This window comes from Paramormyrops kingsleyae, chromosome 1, assembly GCF_048594095.1.
Source record: "Paramormyrops kingsleyae isolate MSU_618 chromosome 1, PKINGS_0.4, whole genome shotgun sequence".
Classification (NCBI taxonomy): domain Eukaryota; kingdom Metazoa; phylum Chordata; class Actinopteri; order Osteoglossiformes; family Mormyridae; genus Paramormyrops; species Paramormyrops kingsleyae.
The window spans coordinates 27,295,067-27,321,365 of record NC_132797.1 but is presented as its reverse complement, the minus strand read 5'-3'; the positions used below and the strand labels follow the sequence as shown (position 1 = coordinate 27,321,365).

The following is a 26,299-nucleotide window of genomic DNA, read 5'->3' as shown; positions in this document are numbered from 1 at the left end:
AATCCCTCTGTTTTCAATATTCATCATATTTTTCTTATTATAAAAATGCCAACATTTTTTTCTCTTTTTATTGTGATTGGGTGTAGGGTTGTTGGGGGGTGGGGGTGGGGGTGGCAGCCATCAGCAGAATCTTGCCTAGGGTGTCAGAACACCCAGGGTCAGCCCTGAGTCAGTGTAATGTTTACTGAGGACAAATGGCAGAGAAATTCATCAGGTTAACTAGACCTAACAGATAGCAGACCAAGGTTAGGCCACTACAATCAGTAACTTGAAGTAACAGATCAGAGGTCATGTTAAAAAAAAATGGTGTTTTGTTTTGCATTACATTAACTCTTGGCACACCTACTCCTTCAGGAGACTAGACAAGCTTTTCCCAGGGACCAGCCAGTGGACACCTCCCTGATTGGATGGATCAGGATGGGCACCACCGTAGCAACCAATGCACTGCTGGAACGACAAGGCGAGAGGACTGCCCTCCTGGTCACACGGGGGTTCAGGGACCTGCTGCACATCGGCACCCAGGCGAGGCCAAACCTCTTTGACTTGGTGAGCACTTTTTTGAGCCACTGTATGCCAATCCTGCCAGTATCCACCGGGAAACAGAACAATGGAATGATGCATAGCAAACAGTTCATGTTGATAACTTACCACATGCACATTCTGGGGGGATGGGGGTGCTTCCCAATGACATCACTCTGTGTCTCATAGCATCAGATCTGTGTTATGCAATAACCAGACTGCTAATTGCGTCGATAGCGTTGTTGAAAGTGTCCAAGGCGCGTGAAGGATCTGCAGTGTTGCTTGCAAGTTAATGAAATGAAACAATGCTTTTACTTAGCATTTGCACAAGTACAGTTGAATTGTTCAGTTTTCACATGGAGCTTTTCATAGGGTTAGAACCTTGCTCAAGGGCCCAATTGAGACGAGACTATTCTGCTGGAGACAGGATTTGAACTGGCAACCTGTGGATGACAGGCCCAGGGGAGTAACCCGCTGAGCCACACACCACTGTGAATTGAAGGACGTGGGCTAGGAGGTCCAAAAGCTGAAGCTCGACCTGTAGTATCGTCAGTGCTGAGGAATAACATACTGAATGAAGGAGCTGCCAGTAGGGGGAGCAGGGGGTCTCCCCAGACTAACTTCACAGGCAGGCGTGACACTGTGTGGTAGCTCGTCCTCTCCGCCTTGCTCTGCGTTTTTCAGTATCGCCGCCTCTTGACTGGTGCATGTTCAGGATCATTTTAGTAGCTCAGCAGGTTAGGCCTCTGTGTCCATAATTAGAAGGTTTCTGGTTCAAATCCCATTTTCAACAGAATAGTCATGTCTCTGTTGGTCCCTGTTGCAAGGCCCTCAACTCCCTGAAAATTGCCCCAGGGGTGTTTGATGGGGTAAATCCTGCACTCAGACCCCAAGCTTCATTCTCACATCTGTATATGCCTGCATTTAAACAAGGAAACACAAATTCCAATGTACCTGGCAAATAAAGCATCATTTCATTTCCTAAACATCCTTACGATTTAAGACATTATATGTGTTCATCTCCTGCAGGAGGTGTCCATGCCAGATGTCTTGTATGAGGAGGTTATCGAGGTGGAGGAGAGGGTGGTCCTGAAGCAGGAGCGTGGCCGGGTAGCAGGGAGAGAGCTGGTGAAGGAGGTGACAGGTGTGATTTGGTGTGACACGATGCCCCACTGATGAGCGCACACACACAAAACACTCCTTATCACTCTCCGTCCTAGCCAGAGCTATGCTATATTCACACACTCTCTAACACACTGACTTATCTTGTTACTGTTATTGACGTAAGGGTTGATATGCATTATACTAGTGCATTGATTCACTACTTTTATTCACCTCACTGGCAGTACGTATGTGGTTACAATTAATTAATCAACACCCTTCTGACCAATCAGATTCAAGACTTCAACAGCACCATGGTATCAGTTGTATAAAATGTCTCAATTTACCTCCGGCTGAACAGCACTAGTGCTGAATGCTTCCCAACCTCACATCCTCCCCAAACATTCCCCTGCACCCCACCAGGCAGCACAGGGGAGGTCCTGGAGGTGTGGCGGGAGCCTGACCTGCAGCAGGTGGAGCGTGACCTGCAGGCACTCCTGTCTCGCGGGATCACCAGCCTGGCCGTGCTGCTGCTGCACTCCTACACGTCAGTACTGCGTAACACGGTGGAGGTTGTGGATGGAGCAGCATGGTACAGAAGAGCGTAGCGCAGCACTGACAGCATGCTCCTCCCTCCCAGGTGGTCCCCCCATGAGCAGGCTATAGGCTCCCTGGCACGCAAGCTGGGCTTCACCCAGGTGTCCCTGTCTAGCGAGGTTATGCCCATGGTGAGGGCCGTGCCCCGGGGGTACACTGTTTGCGCTGACGCCTACCTGACCCCCAAGATCCGGCAGTACCTAAAGGGCTTTGTCTCCGGGTTCCGGGGCGGGATGAAGGTCAGTGGGGGGTGGGGTCTCTGTGCCTTTCAGCGTGCCTGCATGTGTTTATGTATGTTGAACGTGCAGATATCTTCCTGCACACATTCGTGTGCTTGATTGCATATATAGTGCCTTCGGATGGGATTAGTTTTACCTAGTTCAGGATGCAGTTTGGAAAGTGATTTGACTGGCTAATTCTGGTGAGATAAGAAGCTTGAGTAATTTCTCCAAATTACCAGAGATCAATGAATCTCGTCCATTGATGGTAACGTCAGAGTTAGTGTGTCTAGAAAGCAAATGCAAGTGTAGCTTATCAGACGTCTGCTTGGAAACCCCAGCATCCATTGAGGCTCCATTTTTAAGTTACAAATGCTGTTTCTACATTTGTAATAATTAACATGCCTTTACAGAATTACTGAGAGGACAGTTCTGCGTTGAATACTATTACTGGACAAGGTCTGTGTTAAATGAAACACGGAATGTAATTCGCTCCTGAATTTGTTTCTCTGGATGCTTGTAATTGCAGACATGGCAGATTGAGACTGGATTAAAATTATAAACTTGTCGGTAAATGCTTCAATTACATTATATCCAGGTAAAACTAATCCTATCTGAACAGGATTTATGGCAGCTTTTTCTGTCATGGGGTAAACCAGTTTAGAGAGGTAGGTTCGCAAAACCTGGAAATCAGATGTAGTTTCTACAAAACACAAAGCATACCTACAAAAAAACCCCACACACTTATTGCCATTAGGATGGAAATGCGTCTGTGTTTCCTTGGTCTCTGAGTGTTTCTGTATCCTTGTCTTCCTCACCCGCTCTGTTCCCCGCAGGACGTGAGGGTGCTGTTCATGCAGTCCGATGGAGGACTCACCCCCATGGATGAGTTCTGCGGCTCCAGGGCGGTGCTGTCGGGCCCAGCAGGGGGCGTGGTTGGCTACGCTGTCACCTCCTACAGCCAGACGGAAAGAAAGCCAGTCATTGGCTTTGACATGGGGGGTGAGAGGAGGAAGAGGTGGCGGGGGGGGGCAATAATTTAGAGGAAAGCATGCAGTTGGCAATATAGAATAGAATAGAATACAGTGGTACCTCAGAACTCAAATTTAATCCGTTCAGAACTCCGGATCGAATCCTAAAAAGTTTGAGTTGTGATCGAATTTTCCCCATAAGAAATAATGGAAAACCAATTAATTGGTTCCCGGCCCCAAAATATTACACCTAAATATGTTTTTTTTTTTTAGCATTTAAATACAAAATGAACCAGATAAAACATGAAGAGCATATACTGTACTAAACACATCTAAGCACATTTATCAAAACAGTAATTTGTAAATTAAGAAAATAAATGTATCCAAACAATGTGTAAAGTAAAAAAAACAATGTGTCCTGCCCCGATCGTCCGCTCCTTCCGTGTGCCAAGCCCCTTCGTTACCCCCGTGTGGAATCCCCGTGTGATCAGCTGTTTCTAGTTGTTGTCATTAATCCTCTGTATTTAGTCCGCGTTTCAGTTTTTTTCCCCAGTCCGGTCATTGTATTGTCCGTCTGCATTTTGCCTGCCTTACCTGTAATTAAACCCCCGTATTCCCTGATACCCTGACGTCTGCGCCTTTGTCTCTGTTCTGTCCCCGCTCGGCATGACAATATTATTATAATTAAATATATTAATGGTTTATTATGAATATTAAAACAATTAATAAGAAATATTTATTTTTAAATGTATTTTATTATATAATAATAATTACTGTTATTGTCTATCATTGTCAATGTATTTTTGCTGCCTAAATATATGTATTCAGCTAGTGTAAACATGCACGATGCTATCACAGCGAATGCGAGGTTAAGACTGAAGTGTTACCGTTTGCTTCCGCTGAGAGATGTGCCGCGTGACTCATTTCCCCGTGGATACAAGCTATCTTAGGTCGGCATTCACGGTTTGACTTCTGAGATTCAGATCGAGTTCTAGGTAAAATTTTTTCGAACTGGTTGGTTCGACTTTTTTAAGAAATTCGAGTTCTAATGAGTTCAAGAACTGAGGTACCACTGTATTCTGTTTCCAAAGGTAACAGAAATTCTCCTTTTCACAGGCTCAGAGTCACATCTAAAACATGCATAGACACACATACATACAAACTGTTTAAAAGGTGGAAATTGAAAACTGTCAGTTCATTTTGTGCTGTTCAGGATGGCTATTGCAGATGGGATGAAGGATTTCTTGTAGATGTTTTTCCGGGCCAGAGGTACCTTGTACCGTCTACCTGATGGCAGTAACTGAAAACGATGTAGAGGGTGCGTGGAGTCTTCAGTGATCCGGGTGGCTTTCCTGGTCACTGAATGGATGTACAATTCAGACAGAGGGGGTTGCAGTGCACCTATTATTTTGCTGGATTGATTTATTATTCAGGATAGTCATGTTTTTTGTTTGATAGTGAGAAGGTTGTACCAGCAGGAGATGTTGAAGGTGAGGAATGACTCAATCAGGGAGCAGTAGACCAAGGTCAGGATGTCCTTATTGACCTGGAAAGTCCTGAGTTTCCTCAGCAGGTGGAGGCGTTGCTGTGTTTTTCTATAAACAGCTTCTGTGTGCTGAGAGAAGGACAAGCAGGTGTCTATTTCTGCTCCCAGATATTTAAAAGCTTGTACCTGTTCCACCATCCGACCCTGGATGCTGAGTGGCTGGAACATAGGCGATGCTTCATCTCTGCCTCCACAGCACAACTCTTTGGTTTTTTAAATGTTTAGTTCAAGTGAGTGATCAGCAAAGGTTTGGGTCAGATCCTTCACTTCCTGCTGGTACTGAGACAGAGCCTGAGAGTTAGTTATATGCGCCACCAAAGCCATGTCATCTGCGTATTTAAACAGCTCCATCCCTTCTCTGCTGCATGAGATGGTGTTTGTGTACACAGGGAAGGAGGGAACAATATAGAATGGAGGAGTGGATAATGAGGGTGGAGAACATGAAATTTAGGAAAGAAATTAGGAGGTGTTTTCTATACAGCCTAGACACTATAATGCATGAAAATCTCTAGATTATTACTTGTATAATTAGGAGGAGGTGTTTCTGTGCTCATTTCACAGCCTACAGCTTTTGCCCTGTCATTTTCCTGACCTTTGACCTCAGGCACCTCCACGGATGTCAGCCGTTATGCAGGCCAGTATGAGCACGTATTCGAGGCCACGACGGCGGGTGTCACGCTGCAGGCACCCCAGCTGGACATCAACACGGTGGCGGCCGGGGGCGGGTCACGCCTTTTTTTCAGGTGAAGAACGTGGAGAAACACCCAATGTCTTTCAGTTTCATAGTTAATATCTCGCAGTGCTGTCCCGGGGCATGTTGTCGTGGTCAAAGTACAAGGGTCATGAACCCTCTGTCTTCTGTGCTTATTTAGGTCAGGGATGTTCGTGGTGGGGCCAGAGTCTGCAGGTGCTCACCCTGGACCTGCCTGCTACAGAAAGGGTAGGAATCCTCCATTTCCAACTCATTCCATCCACTCTCTATCCATCCTTGATGCTGTTTTTGTACTTTTTTCTCATCCATTTGCTCACTGTAGTAAAGTTAGCCATCCCGTCCCACAGGAGGCCCCCTTACAGTCACCGATGCCAACCTCGCTCTTGGGCGCCTGCTTCCCTCACACTTCCCAAAGATATTTGGCCCCCAGGAGAATGAGCCACTGTCCACTGAAGAGACGATGAAGGGCTTCAGGGAGTTGACATGCAAGATCAACTGCTTCCTGTCAGCTGGCCAGTCACAAAGCACTGAAAATGGAAATAGCCAGTTGAATAGCATCACGTCTAGGAACGAGAAATCAGAAATGAGCATGGAGGACGTCGCCATGGGCTTTATCCGTGTGGCCAACGAAGCCATGTGTCGTCCAATCAGAGCTCTCACACAGGTAGGTACAGTGCATATCTTGGGATTTATTTTATTATAGAGAGTATGACTGTTGACACATCATATGACACAACATGGCATTTAAATATTTTGAATTGATAAAAGTTTCTTTATCAAAAAGTTCTAAAATGGGATGGAAGCTCTTCTTGCTGGATCCTGCATCATAAATTATATTTTTGTGACCCCCTCCAACCACCAACACACTCCCTGCCAGGCCAAGGGTCACGACACGTCCCAGCACATCCTGGCGTGCTTTGGAGGGGCAGGCGGGCAGCACGCATGTGCCATTGCTCGCGCCTTGGGCATGAAGGCAGTCTTCATCCACAAGTGAGTCCTGTGGCAGGTGGTGGTGCTTTACTGGTGGTCTGCCATTTACTGGTATGTCAAAGCGGCTGTTATCAATGTTATTAAGTACAATTTTGACAAGCTGGGTATGCTTGTTTTCAACAAATACAGCTGCATCCTCTCAGCCTATGGCCTGTATGCATGCATAGTGTGTGTCTTTCACAGGTACAGCGGCATCCTCTCAGCCTATGGCCTGTATGCATGCGTAGTGTGTGTCTTTCACAGGTACAGCGTCATCCTCTCAGCCTATGGCCTGTATGTATACATGTGTAGTGTGTGTCTTTCACAGGTACAGCGGCATCCTCTCAGCCTATGGCCTGTATGTATGCGTAGTGTGTGTCTTTCACAGGTACAGCGGCATCCTCTCAGCCTATGGCCTGCATGCATGTGTAGTGTGTGTCTTTCACAGGTACAGCGGCATCCTCTCAGCCTATGGCCTGGCCCTGGCTGACATGGTGGAGGAAACTCAAGAACCTTGCTCTCTGCAGTACTGGGTGGACTCCTTTCCAGAACTGGATCGGCGGGTGGAGCAGCTGTCCCTGCGGTGCCGGGAGGCCCTGAGGGCTCGCGGGTTCACTAGGTTGGTCTCCTGCCATCCCTGGAGTACATGGAACTCAAGCCTACATGGGCCAAACTCGCCCAGACCCAGTACTACTGGGTCGTCAGACATCACACAGTTCAGAATCATCCTAGAAGTATACCCAGGGAACAATCACCTGTACACTTTTGTGTTCAGAAACCACATAATTTTTATCTAGGCTAAATATGGTGGACATACCGCCCCCTACAGACCATTCTCTGAAAACTCACACTCATTTCCTTTTGCCAGTGCCCAGATCACTACAGAAGTCTACCTCCACCTACGTTATCAGGGCACCGACTGCGCACTCATGGTTACTGCCAACGGTCACCCCGGAAACGCCCAGACCTGCAGGTCCGGTGACTTCGCTGCGGCCTTTGCCGAGAGGTGTGTACCCCAAGCTGCATTTCAATTGGCCCAAACTATAATCTCATTTGATTTATCTTTTGAGATATTTTAGATTCTTATGGCGATTTGCTGCATAATTATGGGAGGAGGCATCCTGTCTAAAACTGTACTTCACGTAAAAATAAACCTCTTTCTGTTTTATGAGAACCAGCTTAGGTAACCGTTTCTCATTTTGGATAACTGATGAGTTTTTATAATATTGTATTAGTATTTATTAGTATTTGTGTGCCCTAAATGTGGCATAATTTAAAATTTATTTATGAATAATTGACAGGACCATTAAGGATTCTTGTCAAAGATATCAGCATGCTTACAAACACTGGCATCTTGATCAGTTGAGAAGTACCCATTGATTTTTTGATCATGGCCTTCCTCTTCCTCCTCATCGTCATCCACTATCCTCCACTCAGGTACCTAAAGGAGTTTGGGTTCACCATCCCTGGTCGGCCAATCATGGTGGATGACATTCGTGTTAGAGGCACTGGGAAGTCTGGGATACAGTCCCAAACCAAGGTCAAGGCAGGTCAAGGGTCACCCAGACCCGTCGAGGTATGGACAGAGGGGCTTGGCTTTAAAATCCACAGCATATCAGGTTTTAACATGCTTAAATGTAGGCATTTAGGTCTGAATGCACTGTGATCTGTCAAGCACACAACCTCCCCAAAACTAGGCTGCCCTTTGCCCTCTTAGGTGACCCAGTGTTACTTTGATGACGGTTACCAGGATACTGCTGTGTACCTGTGGGAGGAGATGACATGTGATCACAGCATCACAGGCCCAGCCATCATCATTGAGAAGAACAGGTGGGTTATGGGTTTTACGTAATGGCCCAGTGATATTAAGATTACTCTGCTAGCCTTGGGATTCGAACCTATGACCTTCAAGACAGAGACTCCAAACTCGTTGCGCTTTACTGCCTCATAAACGCCAAGCTCTTTAAAAATCTGAGGCTGTCCACCAGTGTGATACAAGCATTCAGAGAGTGACTTAACTCTCTCCGACTTGCTTGCCTCAGCACTATCCTCGTGGAGCCCCGCTGTGTGGCTCAGCTGACACCAGAGGGTGACGTCCGCATCGCAGTGAGCTCAGACACTGCGTGCGCGCTGGGCACGGAGCTGAATGCCGTGCAGCTGTCCATCTTCTCACACCGCTTCATGAGCATTGCTGGTGAGGGTGCAGAGGCGGAGGGGCCCCGAAACTCAATGCAGGGGGGGTGATTAAGCAGTACTTTACAGTACAGGTGATTGAATTTCCTATCAGAGGTGGGAGCACTTCCTGTTGTGCAAATTAAACGACACTATGAGGTGTGTGAGAGCCACAGGGTGATGCTGGTTTTCCACCCCCACAGAGCAAATGGGACGTGTCCTCCAGCGTACCTCCATCTCCACCAACATCAAGGAGCGGCTGGACTTCTCCTGTGCTGTGTTTGGGCCTGATGGGGGCCTGGTGTCCAACGCCCCCCACATTCCTGTCCACCTGGGAGCCATGCAGGAGACCGTGCAGTACCAGGTGGGGGTCCCGCTGAGAATGGGACCTGTATACCCCAACTGGGGGGGGCTGAGAATAGAGCTTTTGGATCAAGACTCTCACTCTGAGACTGACTGCGCTTTTCCACTGACATACAGGTACTGACCCGTACCAGAGCCGTATTGCAAAGACAGAATACTTCCAGTGCGGTTTCAGCGCATCATGATATACTATGTGCAATTATTTATTATTTTATTTTTTGTTTGTTTGTTTGGTTTTTACTGTGTGGCAATTTTTGCTAGAACGTCTGTGAGAATCGCCATCGTATGCAAGTATCAAACGCTAGTGGAATTAGCACTCTGCATTATGCATTATGAATCCATTCCGTTCAGCTGCTCTATAGTACTTTTTTAAGTAGGAGGTTGGAAATTCTCAAGTTCTGGGAATGCATTGGTACATCACCATGTGCTATACTACCAGTGCTATACTGGTCACGCTTTCGGCCCTGCTAGCAAACAAAGCTGTGTCAGCACAGGTACGGGTCAGGTATAGCTTGCATACTTTGCAATGGAGAACCATCACTTCGCAGTACGGGTCCGGTACGACTTGGTTCCTGGTGGCACTGGTAAAGCGCCATATGACACTCCTAGAATCTGGAGCTAACGCTGAGAGCCCTACACATGTACATATATACTCAACTCACACTTACCTCACACCAAAATTGCAGCATACCTGTCTATATTGAGTTTTGCTGATTTAATTCCATGCACTATCTACACCCTTCCTACCCTTTTTCCATCCATATCTGGTCTCCTGTAGATTAGGGCGATGGGCAGTGATCTGAGGGATGGCGACGTGTTGCTAAGCAACCACCCATGCGCCGGGGGCAGCCACCTGCCAGACCTCACCGTCATCACCCCGGTGTGTTCCACGTGTGGGATCTTGGCCCACTCCTCATCACCGTGCTTACAAGGGCCTGGAGCCCCAGCAGCCTCCCGCCCCTCTGCCCTGATGACGTGCCATCTCTCTCGCAGGTGTTCAGGAAAGGCATAACGGGGCCCGTGTTCTTTGTGGCCAGCAGGGGGCACCATGCTGACATCGGGGGGATCACTCCTGGCTCCATGCCCCCCCACTCTACCTCATTACAGCAGGAGGGGGCTGTTTTCATCTCCTTCAAGCTGGTCACTGGTGGTATCTTTCAGGAGGAGGGTAAGGGGTGGTTGTGGCTGGGGGGCGGGGCTTGTTGTCTGTAGGAGGCATTTGTGGACATCTGCTTTGATCATCCTCTCTCACCCACAGCTGTTACTGCTGCTCTCTTGGCGCCAGCCCAGAACCCAGAGTGCTCAGGGACACGCAATCTACATGACAACCTGTCAGACCTACGGGCGCAGGTGGCAGCCAATCAGAGAGGCTGTCAGCTGGTGCTGGAACTGATTAACAGCTACGGGCTGGAGGTGGTGCAGGCATACATGGGGTACATACAGGTACAAATGGTTGATTTTGCCAGCACCGCAAACAGTAGGGTTTGGAAAAACCATTTTATTTTTATTGGAAATGTGCACCTGCCTTGTTACAGTGGTGGAACAAAGTGTATGTGTGTGTGTGGGGGGGTGGGGGTTCAGAGCAACGCAGAACTGGCCGTACGGGACATGCTGAAAGAGTTTGCCCGTCGCCGGCGACAACAGACCGGCTGCTTGGAGGTGGAAGCAGAAGATCATATGGACGATGGAACACCAATCAGGCTGCGCATCCGGATCAATGAGGAAGAGGTGGGTCTTGGGGGCGGGGTCAAGTCTGGGCTCATGTCTCTTGTTAATTCATTGTTGATAAATGCTACAGGAGAGACAGGGACAAGGAGCAGGAGACTAAGAGTCTGTGGGCTTCAATAGGATCCATGTTGCCTTTTGATTTGGCCATAATTAGCCCAAGTTAGCAAAGCATGGGTTAATTTAATGGGTGGAAGGCTAAAACTGCGGGTGACCATATCTGCACTGATGACCCACCAATTGCATGTTAAATTCCAGCAGCTTCATATCTCATGTCTAGCTCCCTGTTTCCCAACCCTCTACTTGGAGACCATTAGCAGTCCACATTTTTGCTCTCTCCCAGCTCCCAACACACCCATACCAGGTATTAGGTCTTCTTGATTAACATTCCATACTACAGTCTGAATTATTAAAGATACTAAATGACCTTCTGCTTATTGTCGATGCTGGGGACTACAATTTCAGTTCTGCTGGACTTGAGTGCCATTTTTGATACAATTGACCATAATATAATAATTATAGGAATAACTGAAACATGGATGAGTGACAATGATGGTGATGAATATAATATGGATGGTTATACGTTGTTCCGTAGAAACCGGATAGGCAAGAAGGGAGGTGGTGTTGCAGTATACGTAAAAGAAAACTTGCAGGCAAGGGAACTCACTGATAAAAATAAAAATTCAGAAGCTGTATGGATCAAACTTGATGCTAAAGATTCAAATGGCCTAATTGTCGGGGTTTGTTATAGGGCACCTAATGTAGCTGTAGAGGAAAGCAGAATATTATATGATGATATCAGGATTATGAGTAATAAAAATGATGTGGTGGTTATGGGTGATTTTAATTTACCTGGGATACAGTGGGACACAGTCTCTGGCTCTTCTGTAAATGAACTTGAGATGGTGGAATTAGTACAGGATTGTTTTTTTACTCAGTTTGTTAATACTCCTACCAGGGGAGAAGCCCTTCTTGATCTCGTTTTTTGTAATAACCAGGATAGGATTGGAAAATTAGAGGTTTTAGACCCATTGTACGGTAGTGATCATAACATGGTTAAATTCGAGGTTAATTTTAGTGTCCGAAGAGCAAAGTCTAAATTAAAAGTATACAATGTTAGGAAGGCTAACTTTAATGGTATGAGATGGAAATTAGAAACTGTAAACTGGACAGAGTTAAATAGCAAAACAGTTGAAGAGGCATGGGAATTTTTCAAAAGCACATTGTTGCAAGTGCAAGAGGACTTCATACCTGTTTCCAGCAAAACTAAATCTAGGAAACGACAACCAAGGTGGTTTACTAAGGAAATTAAGAATAAAGTCAGGAGGAAAAGGGCTCTGTTCCACAACTGGAAAATAACTAATGATTTCAAAATCAAGCAGGAGTATCTAAGTCTACAGGCAGAGTTAAAAAATGACATTAGGCTATCAAAGAGGGATGTAGAAAGAAAAATTGCATTGGAGGCTAAGCATGACAGTAAAGGTTTCTTCCAATATTTTAACTCTAAGAGAGCACTAAAAGCTGAAATCACTAATTTGCAGGATAGTAAGGGCCTTATAATTGATAACGAAATTGATATGGTAAACGAGTTTAATGATTATTTTTCAAGGGTGTTCACAATAGAGAACACAAGTAATTTACCACCAATTAATACGAATACAGCATCGTCTATGACCAATATATGTATAACTGAGGTTGATGTGATACTAAGCCTAGCTAAACTCAAAATAAATAAATCGCAGGGGCCTGATGGCATCTTACCTTTAGTCTTGAAAGAGATGAGGGATATTATTAGCCAACCTTTGACTTTAATATTCCAGAAATCGTTATCTGCGGGTGTGGTACCATCAGATTGGAAGCATGCTAATATAACACCCATATTCAAAAAAGGGGATAGAAGTAATCCAGCAAACTATAGGCCAATCAGTTTAACTAGCATTACTGGAAAAATAATGGAAGCTATAATTCAAGTGAAAATGGTAGATTACCTAGATGCAAATAACATTATAAAGGATAGCCAACATGGATTTAGGAGAGGTAGATCCTGCTTAACGAATCTGCTTGAGTTCTTTGAGGAAGCTACAAGTGAAATTGATCACAAAAAGGCCTATGATGTGATTTACTTAGATTTCCAGAAAGCCTTTGATGTTGTCCCCCACAAACGGCTCTTGTTAAAGCTTAAAGCTGCAGGAATTTTAGGAACTGTGGCAGCTTGGATCAAAAACTGGCTAACTGATAGGAAGCAGCGAGTAGTTATTAGAGGCACTATGTCACAGTGGGCCTCCGTTTATAGTGGGGTACCGCAGGGTTCAATTTTAGGACCACTATTGTTCCTAATTTACATTAATGATATTGACACGAATACATACAGTAAACTGGTTAAATTTGCAGACGACACCAAGGTGGGCGGGGTAGCAGATACTAATCTAGCAGCAGAGAGGCTTCAACGGGATCTGGATTTAATTAGCGAATGGGCTGATACTTGGCAGATGAAATTTAACACAGATAAATGTAAGGTAATCCATGCAGGGAGCAGAAATATACAGTACAGATATTTTATGGGTTCCACTGAAATAAAGGTAGCTGATTACGAGAAAGATCTCGGTATGTATGTTGATGCTTCCATGTCCCACTCTCGCCAATGTGGGGAAGCAATAAAAAAGGCGAACAGAATGTTGGGTTATATCTCTAGATGTGTGGAGTTTAAGTCAAGGGAGGTGATGTTACACTTATATAATTCCTTGGTAAGACCCCACCTAGAATACTGTGTGCAGGTTTGGTCACCATACCTCAAGAAGGACATTGCTGCCTTAGAAAAGGTGCAACGAAGAACTACGAGAATGATTCCTGGTCTTAGAGGAATGTCTTACGAGGAGAGGTTAGCGGAACTGAATCTGTTCAGCCTTGAGCAAAGGAGACTAAGGGGGGATATGATTCAGGTCTATAAGATTCTAACGGGTCTGGATGCTGTTCAGCCAAATGACTATTTCAATATTAGTCTAAATACTAGAACTCGTGGCCATAAGTGGAAATTAGCGGGAGAACATTTTAAAACAAATTTGAGGAAGCACTTCTTTACACAGCGTGTAGTCAGAGTATGGAATAGTCTTCCTGCTATTGTAGTGGAAGCTAAAACCATGGGTTCCTTTAAATCAGAGCTAGATAAGATTTTAACAACTCTGAGATATTAGCTAAGTTCTCCCCAAACGAGCTTGATGGGCCGAATGGCCTCCTCTCGTTTGTAAATTTCTTATGTTCTTATGTTCTTATGTATTCCAGTCAAGTGGATAGTTAGCATTGGCCTCCGGGGTACAGAGTTACACTGGTTTACCTCTTACATTAACCAGCGAACATTCTTGGTAAATAGTGGACATTCTCATGCTTCTACCCCTCTCACCACATCTGGAATTTCCAAGGGCCCAGTTTTGGGTCCTGCCTTGTTCTCCATTGATAACACATTTCACAGTCACAGTATATCTTTCCATTGCTATGCCGATGATACTCAGATTTACCTACCCTTGAAACACCATGACCCTGTTCCCAGATTAACTTATTTGCATGTCTGGATGATACAAAGGTCTGGATGGCTCAAATTTTTCTTCACCAAAATGAAAATAAGATCGGACCACCAAATCACATTGATTCAGTTTCTCGGGGGCTGGGTCATCACTGCTCCTTTGCAGAACATCACACCACTTGGAGTCATTTTTGACAGTGATCTTATATTTAAAAAAGCACATCAATTCAGTCAAATACTTTCTATCATATTTATTTTCTGTTTAGATTTTTTTGCCTACAATTTGTCCAAAATGCTGCTGCAAGACTACTAGCTGACTAGTATGAAAAAGAGGGACTATATTTCACCACTCCGGGCATCGCTACAATACAGGAGCAATTTTAAATGTTAATTGTTTTTAAAGCATTAAATGGACTGGTCGCTCCTTATGTCACTGATTTGCTCCATCACCACACTGTTCCTAGGCAACTGAGGTCTTCCATTGAATTTGTGGAAACTCGAGTAAAGCTGAAGGCTGACTGTGACTTTTCAGTACATGCACCATCTTTGGAACAACCTCCCGCTTAGCACTTAAATTACTGTTTTTAAATCTCATCTGAAAACCTATTTGTACAGACTGACTTTCACTCCAGATTAACAAAAATGTTAATTGTTTATTTTTTTTATCTCTCCTCTTTCGCTCCTGTGGTTTGGTCTGAAACTAATATTGTGAGGTTTTGTCTTTGTTTTTGTTTTACTTTCTATTTGGAAATTTTGTACAGCACTTTGGTAAACCCAAGGATTGGGCTGGGAAACACTGATCTAGTTAGTCACTTGTAAGATGTTTTTTATCCAGCTAAATTGCGTGTGCGGGTCCACTACAGTAGACTGTAACCACACAAACAGCAGAGCCGCCTGGGTGGGAGTGAGAGTAAGTATCACTGGGGGGAGCCGGCTCACAACCCCGCCAACCCCTCCCCTCCCCCGCAGGGCAGCGCTGTGTTTGATTTCACTGGCACGGGCACAGAGGTGTGGGGGAACTGCAACGCCCCCCGTGCCATCACCTTGTCTGCACTCATCTACTGCCTCCGCTGCATGGTGGGACAGGACATCCCGCTCAACCAGGTGTGTCCAGCAGGGGGCGCCTGGTGGGGGGTGATCCAAAAAACTTCTTGTGATGTAACAGTGGCAGTTTGGTGGCGAGTGTTTAGGTTCATTGTGAAATTGGGTGTGTGATGTACTTTTCTGTCACTGTGCCGCAGGGCTGCCTCACCCCCATCCAGGTTATCATTCCTCCCGGCTCCATCCTCCAGCCTTCCCAGAATGCAGCGGTGGTGGGCGGCAATGTGTTGACTTCGCAGAGAGTGGTGGATGTCATCTTCCGTGCCTTTGAGACGTGTGCTGCTTCACAGGTGCCACGGCGAGAAAAGGAAAACGTCCTTGAGTGTCAATACTTTAATCGGCCGAAATCATCGTTACTGTCCAATTCATTTTTATATAGCGCCTTTCACAACAGAGTCTCGTCAAGGTACTTGATGAGAGTGTGTGGCAGCCCATTACTAGTCATTTATACAAAATGGTGCATGAAACAGGGGAAAAGGGAAAGAAAGAATGCCAGTAGACTGGCTACCCAACCCCCTGGCCAAGCTAACACTATAGAAAACATTGTCTTGGTTAATTGCACATACATGTGATGTGTCTCCCTCTGCAGGGCTGCATGAACAATATTTCGTTTGGCAATGAGAAGGGAGGTTACTACGAGACGGTGGCTGGAGGGGCAGGGGCTGGCCCAGGCTGGCACGGCCGAAGTGGTGTCCATAGTCACATGACCAACACACGCATCACCGACCCCGAGATCCTAGAAAAGAGGTGGGTAAGGAGGTCACGCTCTGGGGGTTCCTTCAGCACTGCCTGAACTTCTGATCTCAAGGCCCGTCTCCTCTGTCAGGTATCCGGTGGTCCTAGAGCAGTTTTCACTGCGGGCTGGTTCCGGGGGCTGCGGGTGTTACCACGGGGGAGACGGCGTGGTGCGCAAGCTGCTCTTCCGGGACAGAGTCGTGCTGTCGGTGCTGACAGAGAGACGTGCTACACGACCCTACGGGCTGCATGGTACCCTGGCCCTGCCCACTGACCTTTCACCCTGTCGTATCATTGGATATAATGTTGTTATTGACTGATCCCTATGGGCTGCACATTAACCTGGCTCTGCCTACTGACCTTTCACCCTGTCATATTATTGGACGCAATATCATTATTGACAGGTCCCTTTGTCCTCAGTCATTTGCATTCCTGTTTGTTCACTGTCTCGCCTCTTTAACATTTAAATCCATATATGCTGACAAAAACTTTCCTTGCTTGTACAGCACCGTCTTGGGTTATGGGTCAACGTCCTTAACTGGCATGTCATATGGTGTTGATCCAGGTGGACAGGATGGAGCCCCAGGAATCAATCTGCTCCACAGGGCTGATGGAAGGGTCCTAAACCTTGGGGCAAAGACCACTGTGAGCCTGGAGCCAGGGGTATGGTGACCCGGCTCTCTGTCCCATGTGTCCCCATTCAGTGTCACACACTGAGAGCAGCAGCTACACTGGTCATCCAGAGTATGATAAATCCAGTATAGATGGGTGCAGTACAGACACTGAGTATGATGGGGCGCTTTTCCACTGCACCAAGTACGGCACTTTTGGTACTTTCGCTTTTCCATTTACTTCCAGTCAAGTTCCAGTACCGAAAATGTCAAACCAGCTGGGGTACTTCTTTGGTACTTCGGGGTGGGACTTGAAATGCTTTCTTCTCAATTGGTTATGCAAATAGTCTGCCGTTGACACACAATTTCAATTTCAATTTCAAAAAACTTTATTTGTCCCCGAGGGGCAATTTAAAAGGCATAGAGGAGCAACGCACACAAATAACAGTACTAACATTAGACACACAGACACACAATAAACTATGAACATAATAAATTACTTAAAGTACAGAGGCAATAAGATGCATGATGATGAAAGTGGAAAAAAAAAGAAAGAAAAAAAAAATACAATACAAATACAAATGATAAACGGAGTAATAGTATTAATAAAACAAAAAAGGAGTTCATAAATTTCTCATAAACCCGTCTGAGTGATTTATGCAAATCAGCAGAGGTACATTTTTAACTGATTTTTAAATATATAAGAATCTGTACAATAAATAATTAAAATTGCAAAGCTTACTAAGTCTTTCCTATGACAGAATAACAGAGTAAAAATATTTTAGTGAAACTTTAACCCCCTGCACTATAATGTCGGTACAGAATTTACAGAATAAAGAAAAAGCCTTATTTTAATGTAGCTGACTAGCGACGTAAGAATTGGATGTGCATAACATGCGATGTTGGTATTCATATTGCACATCATGCAGCCCTATAATATATTACAGCCATTTTTCAAATTCAGTAGAAAATACCCTACCTCACTTTGTGATGTAATTCGGTGCCAGTTTATAGACCAGTGGAAAACCAACACCTTGAAGTACCGTGCTTTCAGTACTTTCTCAAAATACCAAAGGTTCGGTACCTGGTGTGGTGGAAGAACGTCCATAGACGTAGAAGCAGCTGAGTACAGTAAGTAGAGGTCAGTAAAGACGAACTGGGGGTAGTAAGGTCAGGGTACTGGGTAGAGCAGTGTGCTGCTTGGATAGTTTGTTTTGATGGACCCATTTTTTTGGATTTTGTCAAACAACTTGCGCGCTTGTATATGTGTAATCATCGTGCATTGATTGGCATAGATTCCACCCTGACCCCGACCCTTATGGTATTTGAGTGTCAACCCTGGAGGGCACACCTGGGGAGATTATACAATTTATTGTTAGGGTGGAGGTACAACAGAGGCCATAATTCAATAAGAGCCCAACCTTATTAGCCCATGATATATTCTGAATTGGTGAGTGACAGGGGAGGGGCCACTCTGGGGGCCAATCAGCACTCTGGTGTCTGTCCCTCTCCCCCCCCTTTATATCCCTAGTATTATCCTGTGGATCAGCAGCTATCAGAGTTCCAATTGTGATCACTTCCTGTGTGTCTGACTCCCACCCTGCGTGTATGTTGTCCCTGCAACCACAGGACATGTTCTGCCTGTACACCCCTGGCGGAGGGGGTTATGGGAAGGAGGAGGGGGACCACGAACACGGGAGTGGGGACCCCCCAGCCAAGAGCATACGCCTCAGAGAGACCTTCTGGGAGAGAGGAAGTGTGTTTGATTACCGAAGAGCACAGGAGAGTGTGTGAGACACCCAATGGGTGCAATAAAATAATCCAACCAGAATCAAAATGCTTTTGTATGAGTTTATTTATCAAAAATACAGATTCTTTGTTGGGAAAGGGCAAAGTCGTTTTAATCAAGGCAGATTTCAAACCATAGAGAGATAAGGGGGGCATTTTTTGGTTTAGGTGTGCTTGTGTTAGGGATGAGACTCCCATTACGGTACTCTCTCGCTGCCCCCCCCTTGTGGCCAATCAGTTTTGGCCTTTCTCATGCCACAGAAATGTGCTCCTCACGTTCATCAAAGGCAGTGGGCAGAATTCCTTGGGGCAGCAGAGCGTTCAGCAAGATAAGAACCCAGCGGGGGAGGGGCACATGTTTTGGACCCCCACGGAGAGAGGGGGAGAATATGCAGAACGTCAAGCTGTCAGCTGAGTGAGAGGAATCAGCAGGAAACAAATGTAAAACTCCCCCCATCTAGGCAGTGAGGGTAAAGGCCCTTACACCAATAACAAAAGAGGCAGCATCACATTTATCAGGCTTCATTCACTGTTAAGACAGAGTATTCTATGTTGAGAGATCATAGCAGGACCTTATTTGTCAATCACATTTAGCATATCTGGCATATACATAAAAGGCATATTTAACTACTAAATTTCATGGGTGAACATTTGGAAGACCCAGGACACCCCTTCACCTAGTCTATGGTTCAGTCTCATGCAATTACCAATGCAGAGTTTTCCCACTGCAGGAGAACGAAGGGTGTGTCCAGGACAAAGTAACACAAAATATCACCTTTGCCTGAACATTATGGACCAGATGATTTGCCATTCACCACTGTCTTGGCCTTTCCACAGTCAACAGCATTATACCAAGTGCCTGTTAGCTGTTCAATCCATAACTATCAGCCTTGAAAACAATGAATTTACACACCTGGGTCACTGAATTTATTATGTTTTTCTTCTGTGCTTACAGACCTGACCCACCGTCTGTAAGCACATACATAATCCAGATTGTGCACTGCTTTTGCAGAAATGCCAGAGGTCAGACAACAGAACCACTTAAGTCGACAACTGCTAGAAAAATGAATAACAGTCCTAACACACATATACTCAGCCCAACAGGAAAAACAGCCTGGAATCTGCCCCAACACCGGGTTTGTTGAAGGATGTGAAACTGCCCTCTCCTTAGATACCCTGTTTTCAAATAAAAATTCTTTCGAAACAATTAAAAACCCTGTTCACTCCAATATTCTTGTAATGAAACAAACACTTGAATTTAGCTTCTAAAATTAAAAAAAATATATATACACACACACAGACCTCTTTGCAGAGAGAACCGAAAGATGTTTTAAGGCTAAGTTTTCACGTGGAGCTGATAGGCAACATTTATAAAAACTTCTCAAAAGCAGCACAAGATTGGCATTTATAGATAAAAGGAACAAAAAAAAAAATAGTGCAAATGACAGCCGGTGCATGATTAATTGCATGCCCCCCAAAAAGTCACAAAGAATCATTTCCACGGGACTGATATTTACAACACAGCACACCTGGCACAACACACATGAGAAGATGGCGGAGTTTTTTTTTTTTGGAGGGGGGTCTTTGGCCATTGACTAATACTGAGGGTATCGAGTCTGGATGCCATACTGCCCCTGCGTTGGGTGAGGTGGGGGACTGGTGGGACTGAGGACATCAAACACACTCTTATTGGGAGGCACTGATTGCAGCAGCCGGTCCAGGTCCATCAAGAGGGGTGGGGGCTGCAGGGGGACACTCCCACTGGGGAGGAGGGGCCAGTAGGAGTGGCCTACATAGTGACCAGGTGCAGCCGGCGGGCCCCGATAGCTGTAGTACGGAAGCCCCCCTAGGGGCAAGAAGGGGCCTCCACTGAAGCGCATGCTGGGTGGGGCCACCGCATTAGGGGGCGTGTACTTGGCATAGGAAGTTGGAAGTTCCCATGGGGGGGCAGAACCCCTCCTGGAGGACTTGTGCACGGGTGGGCGGCAGTCCTCATAACCATCCCCATCAGGTCTGCGTTTACCAAGGTGGGAACCTACCCTCCAGTCATCATCTGAGGAGGAAGAAGCGGGGCTAACAGAGCTTGCAGAGGCACTGCGGGCAGATGAAGAGTACCTGGGGGCCTGAGGGTGCCCCCTCCAGCTATCCCTAACCCTATCCCCCTCCCCAGGCAAGCTGGCAGGCCGCAGGCTGTGCAGAAGCGAGTCAATGGCAAAGGAGGAATCAAGCTTGGGTCGATACACCTCCTCCAGCGGTGGTGGCGCCGCCCTAGTGGACAGAGGGGGTGTAGTCTCCTTGTGATCATGGCCATGTAGGATGTATGGGGCCAAGTCCTGAGCAAAGATGGTCTCGTCTTGACGGGAAACAGCCGTGTTCTGCCTCTTCAGCAGCTCCAGGGGAACCCGGCTCACCTCCACTGCCCAGAAGTTTCCCTTCCCCTGTGGTTTCCCAGGGTCCTTCAGTACCTGGGAATTCAAGTCGGAAGAAAAATGTCAGAGCGAGTCGCCACCCACCTGCATCAGCCTGAAAGAGGCCTGCAAAATGGGATTAGATCCACAAAAAAAAAAAAAAAAAAAAAACTGGAATAACCAGATCGAACAAAATACCCTGCTGGTCCTACGTACTCAGGAAAGGTATTTTTTGGGTTTCCTGGCTCACCTTTACGAAGCAGTCGTATGAAGAGAGATTGTGTCGTACTGAGTCCTTCCAGCCCTTATAGTTTCCCTTAAAGAATGGGAAGAGTGTGCTTATCTCTTTAAGAATCTGCCAGGGGAACAGAGAGAGACAGAGAAAAGGGGACAGATTATACATCTCATTCCATTCAAAGTTAGTCACGCAGGTGAAAAAAAAAAAAATATCCCATACACTACTACAAGCTGTTATAGCACAGAAGAGTTTCCTCATTAACACAATACAACGCGACTGGGGAAAGTGAATAGTGAGACAAGACAAGAGGCATCAGCAGAAGACTGCACTCAGGAAGGGGTGGTAGTAGTGGGGGCAGACCACAAAATTAAAACTCTGCTCCAAAACCTGCTGCTATCTGACATCCCCAGCAGAACAGGATACAGACTCTCCTTATCTACCGGCACATTCCATTGAAGCCCAAATCACTTCACACCCAGCCCCTCACAACCTGGCTTATCCACAAGGAAACCAATGCCAACATTGTCCAAAAACACAGCATTAAATGCCCAAACTGACACATGCTCACAATCACTGCCACCTGAATGTCTCCCACTTTGGCAGTAATTATTTGCCAGACCGCTTTCAGATAACCTGACGCGTTTAGATTCTTGGCAAGTCCGCAGGGGCCCCTAAAGACCCTGCCATGTCCCTCTGGTTCTCATTCACATGTTGCCCTTGCGTCATGTCACCTGGTACCAGAAGTCCTTATACAGGACCTCCTTTTTGTAAGGAGGATGGGTTCTTATTCCAGTGAGTTGCTTCAGAATCATGAGCTCTTTAAATGCTTCTCAACACTCACAAAACCGACCTCAAAAGCTTAACTAGAGGTTTAAAAAGGCTGAGCAGGCAGGTGAGCAAAACATGACCACTTTACATAAACCAAACTTGCTCCAGTTTGATTGTTAGACATACATCAGTTAATAACGTACTCATAACTACTAATTCATTTGTCCGCTGAAAAGTTAATGATCTACTGAAAGGGATACTAGTATATTTGTTTTAGCAGAGTTACTGTATAGAAGCGAGAACAGAGCAATTCAAATGTACTTTACACTACGAAGCCGGTCACATGGGACTGTCGCGCGTGAGTGATCACCCGCTCGTTTGTTTGCATAGGTGCGGGGTCTACGAACAAGGGGTGCCATCCCCAAACACTAGTCACATCTACAGCAATAATAAATCCAATTCCCGATATGATTCACTATATTTGCACCGGTTATTTTAAAACAATGTTTTAAATTTAATTTGAAACCCTATTAAGGCTAGGCCAAACCCATCATCCTAGCATAAAAAAAGTTGAAGGATGAATATTCATCATCATTCATGATCGACGACCTACGACGAATCGTTTAAAGTGAACCCAGTTATAAAGTCAAAGTAGTAAATTTTGTTTTAATTGTCTTACCTGTGATAAGGTGAGCTTCTTCTCCGGGGAATTCTGGATAACCATGGCGATCATTGCCAGGTACGAGTAGGGTGGTTTAGGGTAACGCTGGTAGTTCTTCTTCCTGCTGCTGTTCTTGGCGTTTTCCTCTTGGTCCCATGTGGTACGGTGACTTTCTTGCGCATCTTCACTCGCAGGAGCAGTGTAATACGAGGCCGGGTGACGGTCGTAGGCCTCGGGCATCGCCGGGTCCATGGATACCTTGACCCCGATAGCTGTTGCAGAAGCACGCAGATCCTCCGACCAGGAGGGCTCCTGAGCCGGCCAGGTGCTTGGGTAGTTATTCCAGTGTGGGGCCGGGGACCTCAGCAGTATGCTGTTCTGGGGGTACCTCGAGTGTGCATTGCTGTCTAAAGGAAAACCAAGGTGATGGTCCTCTTTCGTTTCTAGACAAGTGGGACGGTATGCGGTGACGGGTGGTGCCAGCATGCTATGACCCCCCCAGTGCTTTGTCATGCTGATGAACAGGGGGGCAAATTGGGCTGCCGTGGACCCACACTGGAGGAGGAAGAAGGGTGTCGGTCCTTAACCGCCGGCAGACTGCTGGCTCCACTCGACTCTATTTGAAGAACAAACAATTAACAGTTTCATGTAAATCCCGCAGAGTAATCGAGAAGAGAATGTAGCGCTATCTAAGGGCAGATTGACTGATCGCACCAGGGGTCCAGGGACGTTTCTGCGTGACAGAGACTGTAAATCTTTAAATAGATCACTGATAGATATAAAACAGAAAGGTTTTAAGAGCGTTTGCGTTTCGTTTTCCAGCAACGCAACAGTGCAAGGAAAGATGCAATACAGGCCTATATGCATTACGTTATGTTTAGTTAACTGAATTGGTTAAATTTTAAAGTTATATACGCCTTCCCACCCTCATTCCATTTCCAAAGGGGTCGGGGGGGACGAGGGGGTTGTGGCGAGATACAGAATCGCCCGCCACCCCTCGCATTGTTGAGTTTGCTTACAGTAACCACAGATAAGTGTTGTGATCTTCCAGCATCACACTGGTTTAAGACGCCAAGAGATACCAGTTTGGGTTGGGGGTGGGGGGTATTCCTCAAAGAATGCAAAAATGGGTGGGGGTTACCTCCTACCTCGTTTTATTTAACAGCTTGGGGGGAAATATAGTGACAAATAAAATGGGGAGTGATTTTACATTCAATCAACAACGTTTTGGCCAGCAATATACATTGCGCAGAGAATAAACTACAGTAATATACAAAGGTCCCAAAACAAAACGGGATACATTTAGGTTTTGGCTGCAGGTAGAGCTACAAGTAACACTGGAGCGATAATTGTAATGTGGCGCGTTTAAAGCGAGTGGTAAACAAAGACAGTAATTTAGAAATATGCGTAGGTCATTAAATGACTAAACATCAATTATTAATTTACAGTTAATGGTAATCGATAGCATACAGCTTCCGTATTTTGTCAGTGACGAATTATAATATAAAATACGAGTCATTTGATGGACGATAAAATCGTAATGTAGTTTATGTATTTCAATTAGTTTCCCTTGTCACGTAATAACAAAAACGCGAAGGTTTCAGATTTTTCATTGTCAAAGCAAGTGATTAAAAAAAATTACCAATAAGCCCACTTTAAAAATGAATGTTTGGTTTGGGAGTGTTTGGTCATTAACTACCGAACCGGTACCGAAACCGACTTCTACCTGAGTTATGAATTAATAGGCTACCCGTCGGATCGGTTTTGTTTTAAGAGGGAGCTTTCGTCGAAAGGCCGAAGTGCACCGTCATCCAGGGGCGGGTGAGAAAGTTTCGGGGCGACGGGTGCAGACCTCTTTGTGTCAGTTAATATAGTGTTAATGCATGTGCCCATACTTCCCAGCAAGACAGGGAAAACAATATGGATTAAGGAGGTTCTCCGTGGAAGCTGTCGATGCCTCGTCACGGGGTGTTGTTTTACATGCGGCGTAATACAATAGCCGATTCAACACCCTGTAGGTCGCTTGATTGTCTTGCTCGTCGGCCGTTTAGTGGCAAACACTGACAGTTCCCACATATTATGCACCTAGCATACCTGAACATCAAGAAACAATAGACGAGTTCCTCACCTCCACAGGACTAGACAGAAACATGTATGATTCGTGAATAAAATGAACCAAAGACGTGCAGACCTGTGCGTAATTTGGACCTACCAGCGTAAAAGGGCGCGACGGCACGCACAGGTAGTAGGCCTAGGCTAAAAAACCTCATTAACTTAGGATAAACTGAAGAAAATCAGAAGAGCCTGGATATAGGAAGACATTAATATCAAGATTGTTTGTTCAGGAGCTGCACTCTTTTACTTGTAAATACCAAATGTAGAGAGACCAACGAAGGAATGACAAATGCAAGCAAATGCGTAATCGTATTTATAACACTAAATACGAGTGCCTGATTACATAAGGGGCGGACAGGACCGGCCTGGTTATACGCAAGTAGAAGCCAGAAAAATGCGACCGAAAACCTCCACCCCCACCTTCCCTGCCCCATAGGCAGAACGCATAAAATACCGGCGACACTCTGCCATCATCAGAAAAGGCGAATACCAGGTTTACTGATTAGATATTTATGAAGACGGGTTACCGAGGACTTTTCTTTCTTTTAAGGACGTATCGGGGTCATTATTAAAGATGGACGATTAATACTGAAATTAACTGTGTAAGAAACACATAGGCCTACGTAGGCTAATCAGGCATCCGTATTTTTAAAAAAAATAACGAATATTAAGTTTTTATAAAAAAAAAAAAACGGGTGGCAAGTTTTAATCACCCCATTATCGCGACGGGCGGTGAATTACTGCAAGAACACCGGGATAATTTTGCTTGACAGGTCTTACCGTTTAAAAAAGTGTTGCACGACGCCTCATACAGCACACAAAAAATAACAAAACTACGACTTGTTTAAGGAGCAACGAGAAAAAAAATCCCGGGGGGGGTTGGGGGGCAAAAATGTCTAAATGCTTCATTGACCTCCCCACCTGAATCTCACTTCTAATCACGTCGTCGTGGCCCAGATGTAAGCTTCTGATTGGCTTTAAATCCATGGTTCATCTAAATCGTGTAACACTCGTGTCACAAAAAAACTGGATAGGCCTACTACAGACGACATAAAAATATTTTATAGTCACTGTCAATTAAGTAGACCATAGACAAGGTTTTCAGTTTTGTTTACTACGCTCGCAGGCTACAGCATGTGTGTAATAACACGAAGTTAAGTTTTCAGTTTACATGAATAAGTTAACGACTGACGATTTGCATGTAAAAGCATTTATGGGCGATTTCCTCACTCATTTCGTCCTTTGCCATCAGACACGGTATGACCTGTTGCAAGAGATGCTGATGGTGACATTTACCGAAATCACTATGCTGAAAAATGATGTGAGCTGAAACAAAGTACATTTATGCATACCTGAGAGTAAAATAATAGTAGCCTACCTCAGTAACATCTCACACGGTATTGGAATATGGATGCAAGTTAAGAGTTTGGCTCTTTATGCTTCTAGGCCTTTGAAATTCCTAGA

At 45.5% G+C, this 26,299-nt stretch overlaps 2 protein-coding genes across 4 annotated transcripts in view; one reads left to right on the top strand and one right to left on the bottom strand.

Moving 5' to 3' along the window:
- The window catches only part of oplah (5-oxoprolinase, ATP-hydrolysing), a 20,722-nt gene extending 2,028 nt beyond the window's left edge, over positions 1-18,694 (top strand). For both annotated transcript variants that reach the window (XM_023823658.2, XM_023823659.2), the window contains exons 3-27: positions 355-546; positions 1,549-1,663; positions 2,044-2,167; positions 2,261-2,456; positions 3,272-3,437; positions 5,557-5,695; positions 5,825-5,892; positions 6,012-6,328; positions 6,542-6,654; positions 7,082-7,252; positions 7,502-7,639; positions 8,071-8,209; positions 8,351-8,463; positions 8,676-8,827; positions 9,009-9,169; positions 9,947-10,048; positions 10,162-10,336; positions 10,427-10,611; positions 10,750-10,896; positions 15,380-15,514; positions 15,652-15,801; positions 16,101-16,258; positions 16,338-16,498; positions 16,812-16,909; positions 18,487-18,694. In XM_023823658.2, the coding sequence (XP_023679426.2) occupies positions 355-546; positions 1,549-1,663; positions 2,044-2,167; positions 2,261-2,456; positions 3,272-3,437; positions 5,557-5,695; positions 5,825-5,892; positions 6,012-6,328; positions 6,542-6,654; positions 7,082-7,252; positions 7,502-7,639; positions 8,071-8,209; positions 8,351-8,463; positions 8,676-8,827; positions 9,009-9,169; positions 9,947-10,048; positions 10,162-10,336; positions 10,427-10,611; positions 10,750-10,896; positions 15,380-15,514; positions 15,652-15,801; positions 16,101-16,258; positions 16,338-16,498; positions 16,812-16,909; positions 18,487-18,651 (3,780 nt within the window). In that variant the 3' untranslated portion in view covers positions 18,652-18,694. The remainder of the gene's footprint in view (positions 1-354; positions 547-1,548; positions 1,664-2,043; positions 2,168-2,260; positions 2,457-3,271; positions 3,438-5,556; positions 5,696-5,824; positions 5,893-6,011; positions 6,329-6,541; positions 6,655-7,081; positions 7,253-7,501; positions 7,640-8,070; positions 8,210-8,350; positions 8,464-8,675; positions 8,828-9,008; positions 9,170-9,946; positions 10,049-10,161; positions 10,337-10,426; positions 10,612-10,749; positions 10,897-15,379; positions 15,515-15,651; positions 15,802-16,100; positions 16,259-16,337; positions 16,499-16,811; positions 16,910-18,486) is intronic.
- foxh1 (forkhead box H1) lies at positions 18,695-26,299 on the bottom strand. Of its 2 annotated transcripts, none has more exons than XM_023823657.2 (4): positions 26,214-26,299; positions 22,739-23,336; positions 21,304-21,408; positions 18,695-21,110 (listed from the first exon to the last, which is right to left on the bottom strand). In XM_023823657.2, the coding sequence occupies exons 2-4, from the start codon at positions 23,231-23,233 to the stop codon at positions 20,241-20,243; spliced, it is 1,470 nt and encodes a 489-aa protein (XP_023679425.2). In that variant the 5' UTR covers positions 23,234-23,336; positions 26,214-26,299; the 3' UTR covers positions 18,695-20,240. The 2 variants fall into 2 exon arrangements, with proteins under 2 accessions (XP_023679425.2, XP_023679424.2); XM_023823656.2 differs by lacking the exon at positions 26,214-26,299 and adding an exon at positions 25,616-25,719.

What these genes read in the sequence shown, in the direction of transcription:
- foxh1 (XM_023823657.2), bottom strand. Translation starts at nt 23,233, where the DNA reads ATGACAAAGCACTGGGGGGGTCATAGCATGCTGGCACCACCCGTCACC. An exon ending in AGAAGCTCACCTTATCACAG is followed by an intron (nt 21,409 to 22,738) that starts GTAAGACAATTA and finishes TTCCCCTGGCAG; the next exon opens with ATTCTTAAAGAGATAAGCAC. An exon ending in CATACGACTGCTTCGTAAAG is followed by an intron (nt 21,111 to 21,303) that starts GTGAGCCAGGAA and finishes TTGAATTCCCAG; the next exon opens with GTACTGAAGGACCCTGGGAA.